This window comes from Hypanus sabinus, chromosome 24 (assembly GCF_030144855.1).
Source record: "Hypanus sabinus isolate sHypSab1 chromosome 24, sHypSab1.hap1, whole genome shotgun sequence".
In the NCBI taxonomy this organism is placed as follows: Eukaryota; Metazoa; Chordata; class Chondrichthyes; order Myliobatiformes; family Dasyatidae; genus Hypanus; species Hypanus sabinus.
Genome location: NC_082729.1, coordinates 33774056 through 33795670, shown reverse-complemented (window position 1 = coordinate 33795670; position 21615 = coordinate 33774056). Strand labels below are relative to the sequence as shown.

The following is a 21615-nucleotide window of genomic DNA, read 5'->3' as shown; positions in this document are numbered from 1 at the left end:
AACATGTCCAGAACGTTTGACGAGCAAACACGAGTTTCGCACGATGTAAGGCATTCTTATTTTCTGCAGAAATCGCATTTACTGAGGAATTGCGTCACCTGGCACGTCTGACGTAATAACCTGACGTAATCAGCCGTTCGAGCTGTCGTTTTGGGCGGGAGAGTCTGCGCCCAACGTGACGCCAGGCAGGGAGGGGCACGTGACAAGGAGCGGAGCCGTCGCTCTGTCGTCACCAGGCGGCGGCGGGGAGAGCCCGTCGGCCGCGGAGCGACATGGAGGAGTACGCCCGCGAACCATGGTACGGTGCCGGGATGCGGGGGGAGGCCCATCGGGCGCTGGCGGTCTTGCGTTGAGGGTGGTGGAACGCTTTGCGCCTGCGTAGGCAGCGGATAGCAAGGAATATAGTCACGTGATGTCCCTCGGAGGGAGCTAAATCACGTGGTCACCTGCTAGCTGAGGACGCTGGTAGTGTCACGTGATCCGGACAGCCCATGACTTTGTCAAAGTATGAATAGGTTAACATATACGAACATCTTACCGGAAAATAAATAGAACTTATGCAAAAAACGTAAACTGAGATAGAGCCAAATTCTAAATAATACTGATGGCGCGATATGTTCTCAGGTGACGTGGTTAAATCGGTCGGGTAGCGTCCGTGGGAAGTGAAATGGTGAATGTTTCCCCTCCAGACTGAGAGGGAACCCAAAACAAGATGGATCCTAATATTGGGTGCTTTGGGCAGCAGGGCACGGGCTGCCCTGAGAATCCATGCTCATCGTAATCTCACCCCTGGTTGGTGGAGATTTTCCCAAAGAACAGTGAATCTGTGGAATTCTCTGCCCAATGAAGCAAGCAATGGAGGCTACCTCAGTAAATATATTTGTCAAGGTCGGGTAGATTTCTGTATAGTAGGGGAATTAAGGGTTATGGTGAAAAGGAGGGTAGGTGGAGATGAGTCCACAGTCAGATCAGCCACGACCTCATTGAATGGCAGAGCAGACTGGACAGGCCAGATGGCCGACTCCTGCTCCTATTCCTACCCTTTCCCATGGGGCAGGAGAAAGAAAACTGAAATCATGTACCACCAGGCTTGAGGATAGCTTCTACCCTGCTGTTATTGTGACCCTTCTCCCTCCTTTCACTGCACTCATGTGTCTGTATAAAACAGCCACTTGAATCAGAATCAGGTTTCATATCATCAGCATGTGTCGTGGTTGGTGCGTGGCCTAGTAGATAAGGCATCGGTCTAGTGATCTGAAGGTCACTGGTTCAAGCCTCAGCTGACAGCGCATTGTGACCTTGAGCAAGACACTTAACAACACATTGCTCTGCAACGACACCGGTGCCAAGCTGCTTGAGTCCTAGTGCTCTTCCCTTGGACAACATTGGTGGCATGGAGAGGGGACGGCTCGCTGCACGGGCAACTGCCAGTCTCCCATACAACCCTGCCTAGGCCTGCATCCTGGTAACCTTCCAAGGGCAAATCCATGGTCTCACGATACTAATGGATGCCTATTTTTCTATTTGCTATTTATGTGTCGTGAAGTTTTTAACTTCGCACCAGCAATATAATGCAATACATTATAATATAGAGAGAAAGGAATAAGTAAGTAAGGCAATTACAAGAGCTGTGTGTGTAGATTATAAATAGTACAAAACAGATATACAACGCACAAACATGAGGTAGTGCTCGTGGGTTCAATGTCTGGATGTTTAGGAATTGGATGGCAGAGGGGAAGAAGCTGTTCCTGAATTGCTGAGTGCATACATTGAGGCTTCTGTACCTCCTCCCTGATGGTAATGGTGAAAAGAGAGCATATACTGGGTGATGGGGGGGTCTTTAATAATGGACTCCACCTTTCTGCGGCACCTCTCCTCAAAGATGTCATGGATACTACGGAGGCTAGTGCCCAAGATGGAGCTGACTAATTTTACAACGTTCTGTAGCTTTTTTCAGTCCTGTGCAGTAGCCCTCCCCCACAATGCAAGACAGTGATGCAGCCTGTCAGAATGGTCCCACCCCACCCCTCATACCAGACGGTGATGCAGACTGTCAGAATGGTCCCCCCCACCCCTCATACCAGACGGTGATGCAGACTGTCAGAATGGTCCCACCCCACCCCTCATACCAGACAGTGATGCAGACTGTCGGAATGGTCCCCCCCCCCCCACCCCTCATACCAGACGGTGATGCAGCCTGTCAGAATGGTCCCCCCCACCCCTCATACCAGATGGTGATGCAGCCTGTCAGAATGGTCCCCCCCCCCACCCCTCATACCAGACGGTGATGCAGCCTGTCAGAATGGTCCCCCAAACCCCTCATACCAGATGGTGATGCAGACTGTCAGAATGGTCCCCCCCACCCCTCATACCAGACGGTGATGCAGCCTGTCAGAATGGTCCCCCCACCCCTCATACCAGACAGTGATGCAGACTGTCAGAATGGTCCCCCCCACCCCTCATACCAGACGGTGATGCAGACTGTCAGAATGGTCCCCCCACCCCTCATACCAGACAGTGATGCAGCCTGTCAGAATGGTCCCCCCCACCCCTCATACCAGACGGTGATGCAGCCTGTCAGAATGGTCCCCCCCAACCCTCATACCAGACGGTGATGCAGCCTGTCAGAATGGTCCCCCCCACCCCTCATACCAGACGGTGATGCAGACTGTCAGAATGGTTCCCCCCCCACCCCTCATACCAGACGGTGATGCAGCCTGTCAGAATGGTCCCCCCCACCCCTCATACCAGACGGTGATGCAGCCTGTCAGACTGGTCCCCCCCCCCACCCCTCATACCAGACGGTGATGCAGACTGTCAGAATGGTCCCCCCCACCCCTCATACCAGACAGTGATGCAGACTGTCAGAATGGTCCCCCCCACCCCTCATACCAGACGGTGATGCAGCCTGTCAGAATGGTCCCCCCCACCCCTCATACCAAACAGTGATGCAGACTGTCAGAATGGTCCCCCCCACCCCTCATACCAGACGGTGATGCAGCCTGTCAGAGTGGTCCCCCCCCCCCACCCCTCATACCAGACGGTGATGCAGCCTGTCAGAATGGTCCCCCCCCACCCCTCATACCAGACGGTGATGCAGCCTGTCAGAATGGTCCCCCCCACCCCTCATACCAGACAGTGATGCAGCTTGTCAGAATGGTCCCCCCCACCCCTCACACCAGACTGTCAGAATGGTCCCCCCCACCCCTCATACCAGACGGTGATGCAGCCTGTCAGAATGGTCCCCCCCACCCCTCATACCAGACGGTGATGCAGACTGTCAGAATGGTCACTCCCCCCCACCCCTCATACCAGACGGTGATGCAGCCTGTCAGAATGGTCCCCCCCACCCCTCATACCAGACGGTGATGCAGCCTGTCAGAATGGTCCCCCCCCACCCCTCATACCAGACGGTGATGCAGACTGTCAGAATGGTCCCCCCCACCCCTCACACCAGACAGTGATGCAGCCTGTCAGAATGGTCCCCCCCACCCCTCATACCAGACGGTGATGCAGCCTGTCAGAATGGTCCCCCCCACCCCTCATACCAGACGGTGATGCAGCCTGTCAGAATGGTCACTCCCCCCCACCCCTCATACCAGACGGTGATGCAGCCTGTCAGAATGGTCCCCCCCCACCCCTCATACCAGACGGTGATGCAGCCTGTCAGAATGGTCCCCCCCCACCCCTCATACCAGACGGTGATGCAGCCTGTCAGAATGGTCCCCCCCCACCCCTCATACCAGACGGTGATGCAGCCTGTCAGAATGGTCCCCCCCACCCCTCATACCAGACGGTGATGCAGACTGTCAGAATGGTCCCCCCCACCCCTCATACCAGACGGTGATGCAGACTGTCAGAATGGTCCCCCCCCACCCCTCATACCAGACAGTGATGCAGACTGTCAGAATGGTCACCCCACCCCTCATACCAGACGGTGATGCAGACTGTCAGAATGGTCCCCCCCCCACCCCTCATACCAGACGGTGATGCAGACTGTCAGAATGGTCCCCCCCACCCCTCATACCAGACGGTGATGCAGCCTGTCAGAATGGTCACCCCACCCCTCATACCAGACGGTGATGCAGCCTGTCAGAATGCTCTCCACGGTACATCTATAGAAGTTTTCAAGTGCTTTGGGTGACAAATCAAATCTCTTCAAACTCCTGATGAAGAAAGCCATTGTTTTGCCTTCTTTATAGCCGCATCAATACGTTGGGAGCAGATTACGTCCTCAGAGATCTTGACACCCAGGAACTTGAAATTGCTCACTTTCTCCACTTTTGATCCCTGAGGATTGGGATGTGTTCCTTCATCTTACCCTTCCTGGTCCACAATAATCTCTTTCTCTTACTGGTGTTGTTGCTGCGACACAACTCCTCTAGCTGGTATATCTGGCTCCTGCACGCCCTCTCATCTCCATCTGAGATTCTTTGGGCAGTGGTTGTGTCATCAGCAAGTTTATCGGTGGCATTTGAACTATACCTAGTCACATGGTCATGGGCATAGAGAGAGTAGAGCAGTGGTGTTCATCCACGACTTTTGGTTTTCATAGGCACACACTCATGCACACAGCTTAGAATGAAGTTGGTAACAACTGCAGCGTACTTGTCCAGCTTTGAAGATGAATCCCTGAATACTGTCCAGCCCACTGATTCCCTTGTCCATACCCTCTTGGTCCTCACTACTGGTTCAGTCTCTGCCTATAGTCAGGGAGTGGAAGTACAGCCGGGTGATCAGACTTTCCGAAAGGAGGGCACGGGATAGCACAGTAGGCATTCTTGATGTTGGTGTAACAGGGGTCCAGTGTGTTCATTCCTCTGGTACTTACCAGTGATTTGTTGTTGGCAATTATTTAGTGACTTTTTCAAGCTGGCCTGGTTAGAATACCCCAAAGTGATGGTGAAGGCATTAGGGTGTGCTGTTTCGTGCTTGTTGATCTCATTGCTCAGAGCATCCAGCGCCTTGTTAGACATTGACCTGAGGTGGAATGTACACCGCTACCAAAATGAGGGCAGAAATTTCCTGCGGCAGGATCGGGCGAGCAGGATTGGGACAGCACTGATACATTTGTGCACCAAGAGAAGTTGATCAGGAGGTATACTGCTCCACCTCTGCTTTCCAGAGACTTGGCAGTCCTATCCTGACGATGTATAACGAACCCGTCAATCTGAATCGCTGCGCCCGGTACGGAAGGGGTTAACCAGGATTCTGTGAAACAAAGTATGCAAATGGTCCCAGTCCCTCTGGTGCAGCACCCCAGCTCTGAGATCATCAATCTTATTTACTAGAAGCTACATCTGTCAGCAAGATGGTCGGTATTGGGAGTCGGAAACCCTGTTTTCTTAAATGCAGCTGTATCCCTGATCAGCAGCCACATTTCCTTCAAGGAGTCCGTCGAGAAATACGGCCACAATCAGCATTGGGTTTTTTTCGGCTTTAAGCAGCGATAGATTGTTCAATCACATTAAAGCGTCGGTATAACAGTAGACACAGAAGCAGATGTGATACTCAGTTGTATCAGGCGAAACGGGAATATTTAATCGTATCCATCAATCTGCGCAGCAACGAGAGCACCATATCAGGGCGCCCCAGAAGTAAACCCACCCCTGTTTGGGCGGCACAGTATCGTAATAGTCAGCACAACGCTTTACAGTACCAGAGATCCAGGTTCAATTCCTGCCGCTGCCTCTGAGGATTTTGTACGCTCTCTCTGTGACTGCATGGGTTTCCGTCAAGTGCTCTGGTTTCCTCCCATGGTCCAAAGACACATTGGTTGGTAGGTTAATTGGTCATTGTAAACTGTCCCGTGATGAGGTTAGGATTAAATCAGGGCGGTGTGGCTGGAAGGGCCTATTCCATGCAGTGTCACAATAAAATAAAAACTGTTTAAAGTCTCTAGCACAGGGGTTCCCAACATTTTTTTATGCCATGGATCCCTACCGTAACTGAGAGGACCATGGACCCCAGGTCGGGAATCCTTGCCCATCATATCTGCATCTAATACCACCCTTGGCAGCATATTCCCAGTACTGACCGCTCTCTGTGTTTTTAAAAGAAACTTGCCCACATATCTCCTTGGAAATCACTCCCCTCACCTTAAACCTATGCCCTTTTGTACTTTAAATTTCGATCCTGTGTCAAAAATACTAGCTATCTGTCCACATAATTTTAAGGACTTTATCAGGTCTCACATCAGCCTTCGACGTGCCAGAGTAAACTACCTTCGTTTGTCTGACCTCTCCTGATCGCTCATCCAGGTATCATCGCTCTCCAATCCAGGCAGCACCCTCTCCAAAGCCTCCCAAATGCGGCCTGCCTGCCAGAAGTTTTGCAAAGCTGCGTTGTAAATTCCAGACCCGGACCACCGCTGTTCACGGATCTCCAGATGGAATTAGAGTTCTCAGTCACTGCCTTCTTCTGTGGGCAAGCCAGTTCTGGATCTAAATGGCCGAGTCACCGTGGACCCCGTGCACTTTAATCTTCTCAATGAGCCAACACCACACTAAGCCAGTGATGTGTCCCTCCATAAACTGAGGCATATCCCATCAGGCCCTGAACTCTTTAAGTGAACCTACTCCTATGTCTGAGTGGAGGTGTAAGATGCTCCTTCCATCCGCTAGCCCTGGGCAAGGCGTAGCACCTGCTTAGCCATCTGATCAGGGTCACGTGAAGCCATGGGGGCAGGTGGTGGATGGTGGTACGAGCAGCCGGTGCAGAACACAAGTCCTGTTTATGTGACCACTGACGCCAGGCAGACAATCTCTGAAGAGTATTGATAATGGCGGGGGTCACCCGTCTTGTAAAGACACTGCCCAGAAGGGGGCAATGGCAAACCAGTAACGTAGAAATTTGTCAAAAACAAACATGGATAGATCATGATCGCCCACGTCATACGACACGGCGCATAACAAGTATCTATTACTTTATGTGTTGTGTGTGAGTTACATTTACTGTTGTGCGCCTTGGTCTGGAGGAGCGTTGTTTCATTTGTCTGTATACATGTGTACAGTTGAATGACAATAACGAACAAACGTCACAAGCTGGGGTTTTCCCTGGTTGCAGTGGGTGACCGTGATGTCTCCTGTGCCTTGTCATGCCCTTTGCTCTTCACGGAGCAATCCTAGCCTTCCTGACCATTGGATCTCACTGTAGATCTCTTCCGCCAGTCCGCTGGCACTGACTTTATGTGCTAGGACGGTCATGTCTCTGTCTCACCGGGGTACGAGGCTGCTGGCTACCCTCACCTGGTTTAGCCCACCTGTCAAAGCGGTGTACCGGGGTGTGGCTGCTGTTGCGTGCAGACGGCTACTTGGAGCTCCAGCTGAGAGCCGAGTGTCCGGTGGGGAGCAAGGGTGAGTCGGCTGCCCTGGAATGGATACGGCAAGCCCCCACACCGGAGGTGCTTCCCCCCACCCCGGACACCCCATGTGTTTGATTAGTTCAGCCCTATGTCATGGGTTCCCATTTAAATACAGCACAGAACTGCCCTTCCAGCCCAGCAAGCCTGCCACCCAGCAACAATGACCAATTAATCTACTAACTGGTCCGTCTTTGGACTGTCGGAGGGAACTGGAGCAACCGGAGGAAGCCCATGCAGTCACAAGGAGAGTGTACAAACTCTTTACAGACTTCTTTGAATTCCGATGCCCCAAGCTGTAATAGTGTCGCACTAACTGTTATGCTACGGAGACGCCCCACCGTGGTCCTGAATTGTGCGCTTGACGTTCGTCTGTGTCATCGTTCACGTCATTTATATATAATCACCAACTTGCGAGCTCTCGATACTGGGTCCAAGTTCCACACCAGTAGTCACAGGCGGGAGGTCATGGGTTAAGGGTGAAAGGTGGAATGTTTAAGGGGACCACGAGAGGAAGCTTCTTCACTCAAGGGTGGTGAGAGAGTGGAGCGAGTTGCCGGGGCCAGCAGTGCACGTGAGCTCGATTTCAACATGTAAGTAGAGTTTGGATAGTGCTTGGATGGGAGGGGGATGGAGGTCGACGGTCCCGATGCAGGTTCATGGGAGTAGGTGGTTTAAATGGTTCAGCACAGACTGGATGGGCTGAAGGGCCTGTTTCTGTGCTGTGCATTATCACTTTTCTTTTCCTTCCACAGCAGCTGCCTGACTCGCTGAGTGTTTGTGACGCTAAGGGTTGTCCACTGGTGTGTCTTTGGGGGGCAGGGCTTTGAGTATTCAGAAGGGGACTGCTCCACGATGATTGGTGGTCACATTCCTCACTGATCGTTTCCTTTACTTCCTCCGCCCATTGCCCTCCACCCCCTCCTTTGCTCCATCCCCCTTCACCCTTGATCTCTCTTTTCTCCGTCCTCTTCCCCTTGCACCTTACCCTTTACCCCTTATTTCCCCTTGCTTCTCTCTCTTCTCTCCCTCCTGCTTCTCTCTTCTCTCCCCGCTTGCTTTCCTCCTCTCACTCCCTCGCTTCTCTCTCCGTCCCTCGCCTTTCCTTCTCACGCTTTCCCCTTTAACCTCTCACTCTTGTTCCATCCGCTCCCTCTCCACATCAACATCCCTGTCACTTCCCTCTCTGCACTCCCCCTCCCCTTGCTTTTCCTGGTCATCTTCCTTCCCTCTTTCCCCCTCTTGTTTTTTCCCTCCTCCTCCTGCTCTCCCTCTCTTCCCCCCATCTCTTGCCCTGTCCTCCCACCTCTCTCTTGTATCCCTCTCATTCCCCTCTGTACAATACTTGCCCCTCCCCTTCAATCTTCTGCTGGCCCTCCCTGCATTCTTCTCCCCACCCTCTATCCCTGCTCCCTGCAGCCCCTGGCGAATCGTGGATGACTGTGGAGGGGCTTTCACCATGGGTGCCATCGGAGGAGGGATTTTCCAGTCCATTAAAGGGTTCAGGAATGCGCCAGTGGTAAGCTGCTGTCAGTGTCAGACCTCCAAACACGCCATCCCCTTGAATTCCTCTCTTGCTGACCCACAACTCTTGCATCCCTGTTGGCGGGACTCCCTCTGGCTCGTCCATATATCCATATAACAATTACAGCACAGAAACAGGCCGTCTTGTTCTTCTAGTCCGTGCCGAACGCTTACTCTCACTGAGTCCCACCGACCTGCACTCAGCCGGTAACCCACCATTCCTTTCCTGTCCATATACCTATCCAATTTTTTTTTTTAAAATGACGATATCGAACCTGCCTACCACTTCTACTGGAAGCTCGTTCCACACAGCTACCACTCTCTGAGTAAAGAAGTACCCCTTTGTGTTACCCCTAAACTTTTGCCCCCAACTCTCAACTCACGTCCTCTTGTTTGAATCTCCCCCACTCTCAATGGAAAAAGCCTATCCACGTCAACTCTATCTATCCCCCTCATAATTTTAAGTACCTCTATCAAGTCCCCCTCAACTTTCTATGTTCCAAAGAATAAAGACCTGACTTTTTCAACCTTTCTCTGTAACTTAGGTGCTGAAACCCAGGTAATATTCTAGTAAATCTTCTCTGTACTCTCTCTATTTTGTTGACATCTTTCCTATAATTCCTGTTGGCTTCAAGCACAAACCTCCTAAAATTCCTGCTGCCCTCCCTGTCCATTCACCCCTTCTGCCAAGGGTCTCTCTCTCTCCCCTCTTCTCCCAATAACCCCCTCCCACCAATGCTCTCTTGTCTACTCCACCCTCCTGCTAACATTCCCCCTCCTCTCTCCTTGTATTAGCAACATTCTTCCCCCTCCCACCTCACCCAATCTCCCCCTCCCACCAATACTCTCTTTTCCACTCCCTCCTCTTTCCTCATATCAGCAACACTCTACCCCACCCCTTCTCCCAAACTCCCCCTCCCACCAATCTCGTCCTTCTCCCTCCTTCCACGTCTGTTGCATCCTCCTATCAATAGTCTTACTCTGCACTGTTCCCTTTCCCCTTCACCCCCATCGCTCTCCCCTTTCCCAACCTACTACTCTCCTCCTGCAAACACCCGCTATCCCAGTTCTCCCCCTCTGCTAACACCCGCCCCACATCGCCAATACACGTGGCAAGAGGCCACAGACCCAGGCAGTTCCATCACGGGCACAGCCCTCCCCACCATCGAGGACATGATCCCGAGGCTGTGCCTCAAGAAGGTGGCACCAGCATTAAGGACCCTCGCCACCCAGAACGTGCCCGGTTCTCATTGCACCGTCAGGCAGGAAGTACAGGAGCTTGAAGACACACTCTCAATGTTTCAGGAATAGTCTTCCCTCTGCCATCAGATTTCAGAATGGTCCACGAACACTACTTCACTATTCCTCCCTTCTACTCTCTGTTAATTTTTCTAACTTACGGAGGTCTTTAAAATGTTTTGGTGCTGCAAGAAAATAACAAATTTCATGACCTGCCACTGATAATCACTGATTCTGTCCTTTGCTCTCCTTCCGCTGTCACTGCCCTCCCAACAGTCAGCACATCACGGAGACCAGCCTCCCCTCCATGGACTCTGTCCACACTTCTCACTGCAGCCGGTATAATCAAAGACCCCCACCCACCCCGGACATTCTCCCTTCTCCCCTCCAACCATTGCCTCGTCCCATCCTATCTACCCGGATACAACACGGCTGGGTACAGCAACTGCTCTGCCCGAGACCCCAAGAAACCACAGAGAGTTGTGAGAACGACTCAGCACATCACGGAAACCAGCCTCCCCTCCATGGACTCTGTCTACGCTCCCCACTGCTTCAGTAAAGCATAGTCTATGACCCCCACCAGGACAATCCCTCTTCCCCCCTCTTCCGTCGGGCAGAAGATACAGAATCTTGAAAGCACGTCCCACCAGGATCGAGGACAGCTTCGACCCTGCTGTTGTAAAACTATTGAGTGGACTTCTTGTACAATAAAACAAACTAAACCTCGCATCTGCCTCGTTACAATCTTGTACCTTATCATTAACCTGCACTGCACTCTCTCTGTGACTGCGACACTCTATTCTGCATTCTGTTATTGTTTGACCTTGTTCTACCTCAAGGCACTGTGTAATGATCTGACCTGTATGAATAGTGTGCAAGACAAGCTCTTCACTGTATTCCTGTACCTGTGGCAGTAACAAATCAATTCCAATTCTCCCTGCACTTTGTTCCCCCCCTCCCTCCACAGACACTCTTCTCCCTCCCCACGTACGTTTTCTCCTTTCCTCCCTCTTCCTCGCCCATCCTCGTCGTTTCTCCCCCCACCCTCCTCCACCGGTGCTGATCTCTCTCTGTCTCCTGCCCCAGGGTGTCCGTCATCGGCTAAGAGGGAGCATCAATGCCGTCAGGATCCGGGCTCCTCAGATTGGAGGTAGGTGTTGTACGGCTGATTGAGCCTGCGATTTCCTCTCCCCACCCCCCCTCCCACTGCCCTTAATGTGATTTCCACCCCCCAGGACGTATCAGATCTCTGACCTCTATCCTGAGCCTTGACTTGGCTCCCAGGACTTGAAACATTGACATTGTGCTCTGAAAATCTTAAACCAGCTCGAATCTCCCACTTGCTACCCTTCCCCAGCCTGACCTGACGCTGGCACTCTAACCCAGCTGCAACCTCTGACCTGGCCCCTGACCCAGTTGTAACCTTTGACCTGGCCCTAACCTCTACACCCACACACCTTAACCTAGCTGTAACCCTTGAACTGGCCCGGCTGCTACATCGGCACACCCTGACCGAGCTGTAACTTTCGATCTGACCCTGACTTTGAGACGTCCATTACCTCTGACCTGGGTTTGTATCAGGAAGCACCTACGACCCCAGCCCTCCGAGACCATGCCCTGTGACCTGCCCTCTGCCCCTGGCAAATCATCCCGGGCTCTGGTTGTGTTTCAGGCAGCTTTGCCGTGTGGGGCGGCCTCTTCTCCACCATCGACTGCGGCCTGGTGAAGCTGCGTGGCAAGGAGGACCCCTGGAACTCCATCAGCAGCGGCGCGCTGACCGGGGCCGTGCTGGCCTCCCGCAGTGAGTAACCGCATCCTATCCCCCGTCCCCTCACTCTCCCTCATACCACACCCACAGCGATTCACCCATGAAGTGCCTTGAGATAGAACAAGGTAAAACAACAACAGAATGCAGAATAAAGTGTCTCAGCTACAGAGAGAGTGCGGTGCAGGAAAATGATAAGGTGCAAGATCGTAACGAGGCAGATTGTGAGGTCAAGAGTCCATCTTATTACACAAGAGGTCCATTACTGCCGGGTAGAAGCCATCCTTGAGCCCGGAGGGACGTGATATCTTCTGCCTAATGGGAGGGGGGAGAAGAGAGAATGTCTGGAGTGGATTGGGTCTTTGATTCTGCTGGCTGCTTTACTGAGGCAGCGCAAAGTGAAATTTAAGTGACTACTAGACAGGTCTATGGAGGAATTCAAGGTGGAGGGTTATATGGGAGGCAGGGTTTAAGGTTGGTACAACATTGTGGGCCGAAGAGCCTGTACTGTGCTGTGTTGTTCTATATTCTAAAGTGTAGAGAGACTTCATGGGAGGGGAGGATCGTCTGCCCCATCTCTACCTCTAATCATCTTATCAACCTCTATCAGGTTTGTCCTCAGAGAAAACGACCCAAGTTTGTCCAGCCTTTCCTTATGGCCCACACTCTCTAACCCACGCAGTGTCCTGGTGAATCTCTTCTGCTTCCTCTGCAAAGCCATGTTCTTCCCGCGATTGGGTCAGGGGGCGGGGGTACCAGAACTGTATACAGTGCTCCAGATGTTACCTGCCCAGAGCTTTACACAGCTGCACTGTGACTTCCCGACTCTTGTACTCCACTGCCTGCGGCAAGTGTATCGTACACCTGCTCTACATCCTGCTAGGCAGAAGCAAGTTCGCAGACCTGCTTAGATTAGAAGTACTTATCTAAGCAACCCCCACCCCCGCCAAAATCCTCCATGTCTGGGGATTTCTGGAGGAGGCAGGAGGAGCCATGGAGCCAAGGGAAACAAACACAGCGACCTCCTCCTAGCGGGCAAGGCTACTCGAGAGGCAGGATTCGAGACTGTTTAATGTCATTTCCAGTACTCAAGTGTAAAGGAGAACAAAATAATTGTTACTCCGGATCTGATTCAGCAGAATAAGATAAAGAACATAATAATAAAACACACAATAAATATAAATACAAATACAATAAGATAGCTTATATACATAGATTGATAATTTGTCCATACAGTGACACTAGGCACAGGAGTGTCTGTACGTAAGGTGACGCTTGACAGGAAATGATCAAGCTGAATGTTCAATGTGCATTTGCTTATCAAAGTATGTCTTCAGTTTACAACCCTGAAGTCCGTCTTCCCCACGGACAGTCATGAAACAAGAACGACCCTGGATCTAACCCGCCCGAAGAAAACATCAAACCCCCTCCCCCACCGTACAAACAATAACAAAAAAACACAAAAACGCAGAATATAGAAACACGAAATTAAAAGGCATATTTCATTACAGTTCAGCCCAAGTGTCCAGAGAGTACTGGTGGGGGGTTATTGGATGGAGGTGTTGATCAGCCTTACTGCTTGGGGAAAGTAAGTGTTTTTGAGTCTGGTGGTTCTGGCTCAGATGCCACATAGCCTCCTCTTGAATGAAGAGGAAGACTAGCCCTTAACTCGGCAGTGGAGTTATCGGGGCACCGTCATGACGGTGTTTCCGTAGCAAGCTATTCTTGTGTTTACGAGGCTGAGTTGCTAGCTCGACGCTCAACCCGACTTGGATTCCAACTCGGGAACCTTTGCTCTGAAGTCCGGCGCTGATATTATTGCGCCACCAAGCAGGACATCCTCTCTAATGGGAGCGGGACAAACAGTCCATCAGCAGGGTGGGTAGGATCCTTCGTGATGTTGCTGGCACCTTTCTGTACGTACTGTATGCCCTTGATGGAGGGTAGGCTCCTGCATTGGGCAGTTTTGACTACCTGTCGTAAATCACTGAGGGTTTGGTCAATAGTCTGATAGTAGCAGGGTAGAAGCTGTCCTTGAGCCTGGTGGGACGGGCTCTCAGGCTTCTGTATCTTCTGCCTGATGGGAGAGGGTGGGGGGAGAAGAGCAAATGTCTGGGATGGGTAAGTCTTTGATTATGCTGGCTGTGTTACTGGGGTGTGTGCACTGAACCTCATCATTTCTGAAGTCAATGACCAGCTCTTTTTTTTTCATGAATCAGGTCTATAATCACTGACATATGTTATGAAACTTTGGAAATAGAATTGGTTAATTATTGTCACATGTACCGAGATAGTGTGAAAAGCTTGTCTTCAAAGTTCAAAGTAAATTTTATTATCAGAATGCATAGATGTTAAAACGTGTAACTCTGAGATTCATTTTGCTGTGGGCATACTCAGCAAATCTACAGAATAGTAACCATGACTGGATCAGTGATATATCAACTAGAGTGCAGAAGATAAACTGTGCAAATGTAAATATAAATAAATAGCATTAAATAATGAGAACATGTGATAATGAGATGGAGTGAGATCATTGATTGGGGGAACATCACAATGATGGGGCAATTGTGTGTAGTTCCCTTTGGTTCAGATGGTTGAGGGGTAGTAACAGATCTTGAACCTGGTGGTGTGAGTCCTGAGGCCTCCTGTGCCTTCTACCTGATGGCAGCAGCGAGGAAAGAGCATGGCCTGAGTGGGGAGGATCTTTGCTGCTTTCTTACGACAGTGTTTCATGCTGATATGCCTGATGGTTGGGAGGGCGTTACCCGCGATATGCTGGGGCAAATCCAGTAGCTTTTGCGGGATTTTCCGTTCAAAGGCATTAGTGATCCCGTACCAGGCTGCGATGCAGCCAGTCAATACACTCTGCACGACACGTCTGTTATAAGTTTGTCAGAATTTTAATGACATGCTGAATCTCCACAGATTCCGAAGGAAATAGAGATGGTGCTGTTCTTTTTTTGCAATTGCACTGTGTTGCGTTCAGGGCAGGTTCTCTGGAATAGTAACACCCAGGAATTCGAAGTTACTAACCCTCTCCCTCTGATCCTCCAATGAGTACAGGCTTATGGACCGTTTCCCTCTCTTGAAGTCCACAATCAGTTCCTTGGTCTTGCCCGACCTTGAGTGAGAAGTTGCTGTCAGGGCACCACTCAGCCAGATTTTCAGTCCCACCCCTGTATGCTGATTCATCACCACCTTTGATTCGGCTGACAGTTGATGATGGTGTTGGAGCTGTGTTCGGCCACACAGTCGTTGGTGTAAAGTGGGTAGAGTAGGGGCTGAGCCCCCTGTAGTGCAGAGTGCTGATGGAGATCGTGGAGATGTTGTTACCAATCTGAACTGACTGAGGTCCACGAATGAGGAAATCCAGGAGGTACCAACCTAAGGTTTTGGAGATTCTTGACCAGCTTTGAGGGGATGATGGTATTGAATGCCAAGCTGCAATCGACAAAGAGCATCCTGACGTCTGCATCTTTGCTATCTGGATGTTCCAGGGTAGAGGGAAGAGCCAGTGAGATGGCATCTGCTGTGGACCTCTTGCTCCGGTAGGCAAATTGGAGCGGATCCAAGTCTCCTCTCAGGCAGGAGGTGATAAGTTTCTTCATCAGCCTCTCAAATCACTGCAGATCTAACTGTAACTGCGTGGTAATCGGGTCGGGTTACCAGACTCCTCTTGGGCACTGGTGTAATTGAAGCCTGCTTGAAGCAGGTGGATACCACACACTGCTAAAGATTTCATTGAACATACCAGCCAGTTAGTCAGCACAGGTCTTATTACGTGGCCAGGAATTCACCCTTCTGAAGGCAGCCCTCACATCAGCTTCAGGTACTGAGATCAAAGGATCGCCAGGAGACCTAGGTGTTCACAATGTTCTGACGGTCAAAGCGAACCAAGAAGGCATTGAGCTGATCTGGAAGTGAATCTCTGCTGCCTCCCATGTCGCTTCATTTAACTTTGTAGGAGGTGACAGCATTCAAGCGCTGCCACAGCTGTTGAGTGTCCCTCGTTGATTCAAGTTTGATCCGGAATTCCCATTTCCCGGAGATCGTTCCTGCACCTCTTGCAGCCTTTTTAGTCTCCAGACTTGAATGCCACTGATCTGGCCCTCAGCAAGTTTTGGTTCGCATGGTTTACTCTTTGGACAAGTACATGGAAATAGAGGGCTATTTTCTGGGTGCACGTCAATGGGACTATGCGGGGTAATAGTTTGGCTCAGACTGGATGGGCTGAAGGGCCTATTTCTGTGCTTGATATGTGCTATGACTGACGCACATTGTGAAGTTTGTTGTTTGGCGGCAGCTGTAGAGTGTTGTAGTGCTGTCCTGCAGAATAAAGTGTAACAGCTACAGAGAAAGTGCAGTGCACATAAGTAATCAAATGCAAGATTACGACAAGGTAGATTCTGATGCCAAGACTCTACCTTATTTCAGTTGTCTTCTTACAGTCAGAGTCCATGGAGGGGAGGCCACTTCCCCGTTGTGCTGAGCTGTTTAATGCTGATAAACAGGAGGCGAGGCCTTCTGGAGAAGGGGCAAAGGCAGGTTTCTGATGCCTTAAAACCAGTTGCTTCGGATAAACGGGGCTCGTCAGCCGTGGTTGGCAGCTCCTCCAGGAGAAGGAAAACTCTGATCTCAAACCTGCAGTGCCTTGCGGCTGTACCCACTCTTGGGGAAGGCTTTGGAAGTAAACGCTGAGGGATAATTATAGAGCTGGAATCTCTACAGCAGTCCTGTGTTGAGTCCCAAACTCTGTTGGTCTCTGCCATTCCTTTGGGTTCATCAGATGCTTGGAGTTTGCTACATGGACAGTGGCTCGCTCTCCATATCGTCCTGCCCAGGCTTGCGTATCTAGACAGCTCGGACACATCATTCATGGCTATCTGATGCCTTTTGGAACACAGATTTCACACACTGTGAATGGTAGGGAGTATTGAGGGACAGGGAGACATTGGTGTACAAGGGTAGGACACACACCGTGAATGGTGGAGAGTATTGAGGGACAGGGAGACATTGGTGTACAAGGGTAGGACACATTCTGAATGGTAGGGAGTATTGAGGGACAGGGAGACATTGGTGTACAAGGGTAGGACACATACTGAATGGTAGGGAGTATTGAGGGACAGGGAGACCTTGGTGTACGAGGGTAGGACACACACTGTGAATGGTGGAGAGTATTGAGGGACAGAGGGACCTCGGTGTAAAAGGGTGGGACACACACCGTGAATGGTGGAGAGTATTGAGGGACAGGGAGACATTGGTGTACAAGGGTAGGACACATTCTGAATGGTAGGGAGTATTGAGGGACAGGGAGACCTTGGTGTACAAGGGTAGGACACATACTGAATGGTAGGGAGTACTGAGGGACAGGGAGACCTTGGTGTACGAGGGTGGGACACACACTGTGAATGGTGGAGAGTATTGAGGGACAGGGAGACCTTGGTGTACAAGGGTAGGACACACACCGTGAATGGTGGAGAGTATTGAGGGACAGAGGGACCTCTGTGTACAAGGGAGGATTGGTGCCATGAATGGTAGGGAGTGTTGAGGGACAGGGAGACCTTGGTGTACGAGGGTAGGACACACACCGTGAATGGTGGAGAGTATTGAGGAACAGAGGGACCTCGGTGTAAAAGGTGGGACACACACCGTGAATGGTGGAGAGTATTGAGGGACAGGGAGACATTGGTGTACAAGGGTAGGACACACACCGTGAATGGTGGAGTATTGAGGGACAGGGAGACATTGGTGTACAAGGGTAGGACACACACTGTGAATGGTGGAGAGTATTGAGGGACAGAGGGACCTCTGCGTACAAGGGAGGATTGGTGCCATGAATGGTGGGGAGTGTTGAGGGACAGGGAGCTTGGTGTACAAGGGAGGATTGGTGCCATGAATGGTGGGGAGTGTTGAGGGACAGGGAGCTCGGTGTACAGCGCAGGTGGATAAGGTGGAGAGGAGGACAGCATGGATACTTGCCTTCATTTGCTGGGACACAGGATATAACAGCTGGGAGGTGACAATACAACTTTATAAACCACTGGTCAGCCCACAGCTGTACAGTTCTGGTCTCCACGCTATAGGAAGGAGGTGACCGCACTGGAGATGGTGCAGAGGAGAGCCCAGGAAGGAGCATTTCAGTTACAAGGAGAGACCACAGAGACTGGGTCTGTTCTCCCTGGGTTGGTGTGGGAGTTGGGGAGGGGGGAGTAGAGAGAGACTCTGAGATGGGATGAGGGTGACATTCCTCCCAGGAGGGTGGATAGTACTAGGAACACCATCCTGCACAGTGTGGTAGGAGTGTCACTGGGAGCAGTCTAGGATGTGGGATACCCAGGTTGCAGAGGGCTCCGGGGCAGGGGATCAGTGTGGGGGTGATGGGTCGGATGCCCCAGTGAGGGGCAGCAGGGTGCTGTAATTGTGGGAATGACGAGTCAAACAGCCTACCGATGGGGAGGATTTACTCTTTGCACCTAGGCTAACAGGCAGACGCTCTGCTCCCACAGGTGGGCCTCTGGCCATGGTGGGATCGGCCATGATGGGGGGCATCCTTCTGGCTCTGATTGAGGGGGTGGGTATCCTCCTCACCCGGTACACTGCACAGCAATTCCAAAACCGTGAGTAACATCCCAGTGGGGCGGAGTGGGAGTCTGAGTGCAGGGGGGAGAGAGGAAGGGAGGGCGAGGCAATGAGAGGGAGAATGGAGGGAAAAAGATGGAGAGGAGTGGGGGCAGGAGGAAGGGGTAGGGAGCGAGTTGGTGATGGCAAGTGGGAGGGGTAAGAAAAGGGAAGAAGCAGGAAGGAGTAAGAAGGGGAGAGGCAGGGTGAAGGGAAGTGGGAGGTGGTGAGGGAAGGGGGAGGGTGGGATCAAGGGGGGGTGAGATGGTGAGGGAATGGGAGAGAGGTGGTGATGGGCAGAGACGGAGAGGGGAAGGGAAGGGTGGGTGTGTGGCAGGTAGGGGTGGTGTCCCACCCTCACAGTGTTTCTCTCCCACCTCCTCTACCCCTCCTCTTCTCTCATCCACAGCCAGCCCACCGCTTGAGGACCCCAGCCAGCTGCCCCCCAAGGACTCCTCGACCTACGGCAGCTACAGCTATTACCAGTAGCCTGGGTGGTGGGGGCCAGGCGGAGCGGAGTGGAGGTGAGACGCCCTCTCCTCCTCAGCCCCAGCGCGAGGAGCGAGCGAGGGGCGGCAATTCCGGCCGATCTGGTCACTCCCCTCCATGCTGGGGAGACTCACCAGAGGGAAAGGGGAGAGAGAGTGGTACAGGAATAAAGTATTTGTCTCTTGTCTTGGTTTGTGGTTCTTTCAGAGCTAGTTCCTGGCTGCTCTGGGGAGGGGCTGGGTGGGGTTAGGCAAGGATCAAACCTCCACCCCAACTCCTCCATCCTCCCATTTGATCTACCCTCACAGTTCCTTGTGCTGGGCATCACCTCAAGTCCTGATGTAGGGTTCTCCGCAAGGGCTTGGGTAGGGAAGATGATTGGGATGGGGTAGTGATCTGTAGTGTTCCCACCACCCTCTCGCTCCCTCTGCTAGGATCTCATATCCTGCTGCTCTCCAGTACGCTGATGGGTGAGCTTGTTTCAGGGTGGGGTCTGTGGTTTTGGGGTCTCAGAATCCTGCCCCCCTCCCTTCCCCACCCCTGCAACTGCAGCCCGGTGCAAGTTGGGAGAACTGCTCCCGGCACGAAGAGGGAGTGCTGTGTTGTGGGAGAGGCTGCGAGGGAGCTCTGTGCAGTAGGAGGGGGGTGAACACTGTGGGGGGAGTGCCACACCACCGGAGGGGCAGGGAAGAGGGAGCACCATGCCATGGGAGGAGAGGTGAGGACTGAACTCTGCCAAGCGGATGCGCGCCAAGTCACGTGAGGAGGGCACTGTAGAGTATAATGGAACTAGGAGCACAAGTACATAGTTTGTTGAAAGTGGAGAGACATGCTGGCCTTCATCAGTTGGGGCATGTCATCACAGTAGGTGATGAGACTCTGCTTGGAGTTTGATGTGCAGGTTTGTTCGCCCTTTTATAGAGACAATATGGTAAACTGGGAAGAGTTAGAGAAGGTGTTGGCAGGACTTGAGGGCCTCGTTATTGGGTGAGACTCGGTCTTGTTCTCTGGAACGCAGGAGGATGAGGGGTGACCTTTATTGGTTTGTTATGTGTCATGTTGCATGACGAAAGCAATCATGGTCTCGTGTGTTTGTTATGTGTCATGTTGCATGACAAAGGCAATCGTGGTCTCATGACCATGATAGTTCTTGGCAAATTTTTCTACAGAAGTGGTGTGCCATTGCCTCCTTCTAAGCAATGTCTTTACAAGACGGGTGACCCCAGCCACTATCAAAACTCTTCACAGGTTGTCTGCCTGGCTTCAGTGGTCACAAAACCAGCAGGTGTGATCTGCACCAGCTGCTCTACGACCATCCGCCTCTTGACCCCATGGCTTCATGTGTCCCTGACTGTTGGACTGAGCAGGTGCTACACTTTGCCCAAGGGTGACCTGCGGGCTACGGAGAGAAGGGGTGCCTTACGCTTCCTTTGGTAGAGACGCATCTCCACCTTGCCACTCAAGGTTCATTAAAGCCAGGAGGAGTGTAGACAAGATGGGCGGTGACAGTCTTTCCCCCAGGGTAGGGGAGTCCAGGACAAGGGGACGCAGGTTTAGGGTGGGATGAGAACCTGATGGGCAACTTTGTCTCCCAGTGAGTATTTGGAAAGAGCTGCTGGAGGAAGTGGGGTTAAGGCAGGTACAATACTGCAGAATCATTTAAGAATAACTTTGAGACAAAGGTGTGGGGTTTGGAGGGATATGGTCTGACTGCAGGAAGTTGGAACAAGCCGGCTGGGCACCATGGTTGACATGGACCGGAGGGGCTGAAGGGCCTGAATCCATGGTGTGTTGCTCTGCGAATCTGACCTGAAATGTTCCTGTCTGGGGAATCACAGGGTGAGTGGAGCACAGCAAGAGGGTGGGGGGGGGGGGGCTAACCTCTGCAGGGAGATGAAGGCAGCTGAGACGAGGTCACTCACTGGGATCTTGGGGGCAGATGCTCACAGGAGGCTCAACAGTGGCCCTGAATGGTGATCTTAGCATCAGAATTTACCAAGGAGAAGGATGTCAGTCTAGAGCATGATGGTGTGCTGGGGCTCCAACACCAGAGACTGTAGATCATGGGCACAGCCTTCCTCACCATGGAGGACATCTTCATGAGGAGGTACCTCAAGAAGATGGCATCTGTCACAAGGACCCTCAGCCTGCTCTCTTCTCATTACTGCCATTGAGGTGGTGGTACAGGAGTCGGAAGTCGCACACTCAATATTAGAATGGCTTCCCTTCTGCCGTCAGATTTCTGAATGGGCATTGAACCCATATACACTTCCTCTCCATTCCTCTTTTGCACTTGTTAATTTAAGATCCAAGAGGTCTGTGTTCGGTCTCTGGAAAGCCAATCCATGGGCAAAGTGACAATTCTGGAATACAATTGGATGCTTGACAGCTGTGGCAGGGCTGGGCGAGTACTGTCACCTCTGACAAAGTGAATGCTATTGACCCAGTGAACACTCCAACTGGTTGATCAGCACAGGTCTCTAATACTTGGCCCAGGTCTAGGCTGGATGCCTTTCACGGCTGCTCGCGTGACAGACTCGGAGACTGAGATCACAGGATCGTCGGGGGCTGTGGGAGTTCATGGTTTTGAGCCTCATCTGGAAGTGAAGCCCTGTTGTCA

General features: G+C 51.8%; 1 protein-coding gene across 1 annotated transcript; it reads left to right on the top strand.

The window, feature by feature from the left end:
• The first annotated feature begins 137 nt into the window (after nucleotides 1-137).
• Nucleotides 138-19180, top strand: timm17b (translocase of inner mitochondrial membrane 17 homolog B (yeast)). Its single transcript, XM_059949578.1, has 6 exons — nucleotides 138-298; nucleotides 8780-8879; nucleotides 11210-11273; nucleotides 11796-11924; nucleotides 18395-18505; nucleotides 18916-19180. Exons 1-6 carry the CDS (start codon nucleotides 273-275, stop codon nucleotides 18993-18995), a joined length of 510 nt encoding a protein of 169 aa, XP_059805561.1. The 5' UTR covers nucleotides 138-272; the 3' UTR covers nucleotides 18996-19180.
• The last annotated feature ends 2435 nt before the right edge of the window (nucleotides 19181-21615 follow it).